The sequence below is a fragment of the Volvox carteri genome (assembly GCF_000143455.1).
Source record: "Volvox carteri f. nagariensis unplaced genomic scaffold VOLCAscaffold_73, whole genome shotgun sequence".
NCBI lineage: Eukaryota > Viridiplantae > Chlorophyta > Chlorophyceae > Chlamydomonadales > Volvocaceae > Volvox > Volvox carteri.
In genome coordinates this window covers 44,068-45,124 of record NW_003307616.1, presented here as the reverse complement: position 1 = coordinate 45,124, position 1,057 = coordinate 44,068, and the positions used below count along the sequence as shown (strand labels likewise).

The window sequence follows — 1,057 nt, the reverse complement described above, 5'->3', positions numbered from 1 at the left end:
CCCCCCCCACCCACCCCCCCACCCACCCCCCCATCCCCCCCACCCCTACCTGAAGAAGCACGCCGGCAGGGGCAGAGCTGCTCGAGCCTGAAGCCCCACCAGCAGGGTGGCGGGGCAAAGACTCCGCCGCTCGTACAGCTCTGTGTACGACAACAGTGGGCGCATACATACATATATAATACAATAATAATATAGTGTTTGGCACTACTGGTAAGGCGCGACCATTGGCCCCAGGAGATCCCGGGATCGATACCCACTAGGGTCAAGGTCCTTCCGATGGTGGAAGGCATGGTGCCCTAGTTGATGGACGGTGGTGTCCTGGGATAAAGTTAACCTGCGAGCCGATCAGGAACGGAGTTGGGCCGCTGTCGACCCGGCAGATTCCGTTGAATGCTGGTGGTGGGTGCGGAACCTGAGCGATCCACTGAGAAGTTGACCAGGGTGACTGGATAAGGGTACCCCGAAATACCGGGAAAGGTAGGGTTTCGCAGGGTATAGCAGCCACGGGCGAAATACACCCCCCTGTTTCACACATCACACATACAAACACACACGTATACACAAGCACGTGGCATGCCCGCAGCCGGGGCAGGCAGGGAGGACGTACAACAAACAGCAGCCCGTACGAGAAAAACGAACTCCTGAAGTGCAACAGTGTACTACAGTATTATAGCAATCAATTCCCCCCCACCCCCCATCCCCCACCCCCCCGCCCACCCACCCAGCAGTGTGGTACCCGTCACGAGCCGCTGTTCCGGCAAATGCGCTGTGTGGTCGAAGGCGGGTATGAAGGCCCAGTAGGCCGCAGACTGGGATAGCTTCCCGATGTGTTGGTGGGTGAACACCTGGGGCGGGGGAGGCAGGGGGGAAAAGGGCAGGGCAGGTGGGTGGGTGGGTAAGGGCAACAGCGCCCACGGGCAGGGATGGGTTGTCGATGTGGATGTGGGTGTGGGGAGGGCTTCGTAATGGAAAGACAAACCACACGGACATGACGCCGGTGCAATGTGGGTTTTGTTGGGGAGGTGGCGATGGGGCGGAGGGTGTGGGTGTGGGGGAG

At 60.1% G+C, this 1,057-nt stretch overlaps 1 protein-coding gene across 1 annotated transcript in view; it reads right to left on the bottom strand.

The window, feature by feature from the left end:
- Positions 1 to 1,057, bottom strand: part of VOLCADRAFT_98487 (uncharacterized protein) — a gene marked incomplete at both ends in the record, with an annotated part of 8,998 nt that overhangs the window by 6,246 nt on the left and 1,695 nt on the right. The window contains 2 exons of the mRNA XM_002957354.1: positions 50 to 87; positions 718 to 845. Coding sequence (XP_002957400.1) covers positions 50 to 87; positions 718 to 845 — 166 coding nt within the window. The remainder of the gene's footprint in view (positions 1 to 49; positions 88 to 717; positions 846 to 1,057) is intronic.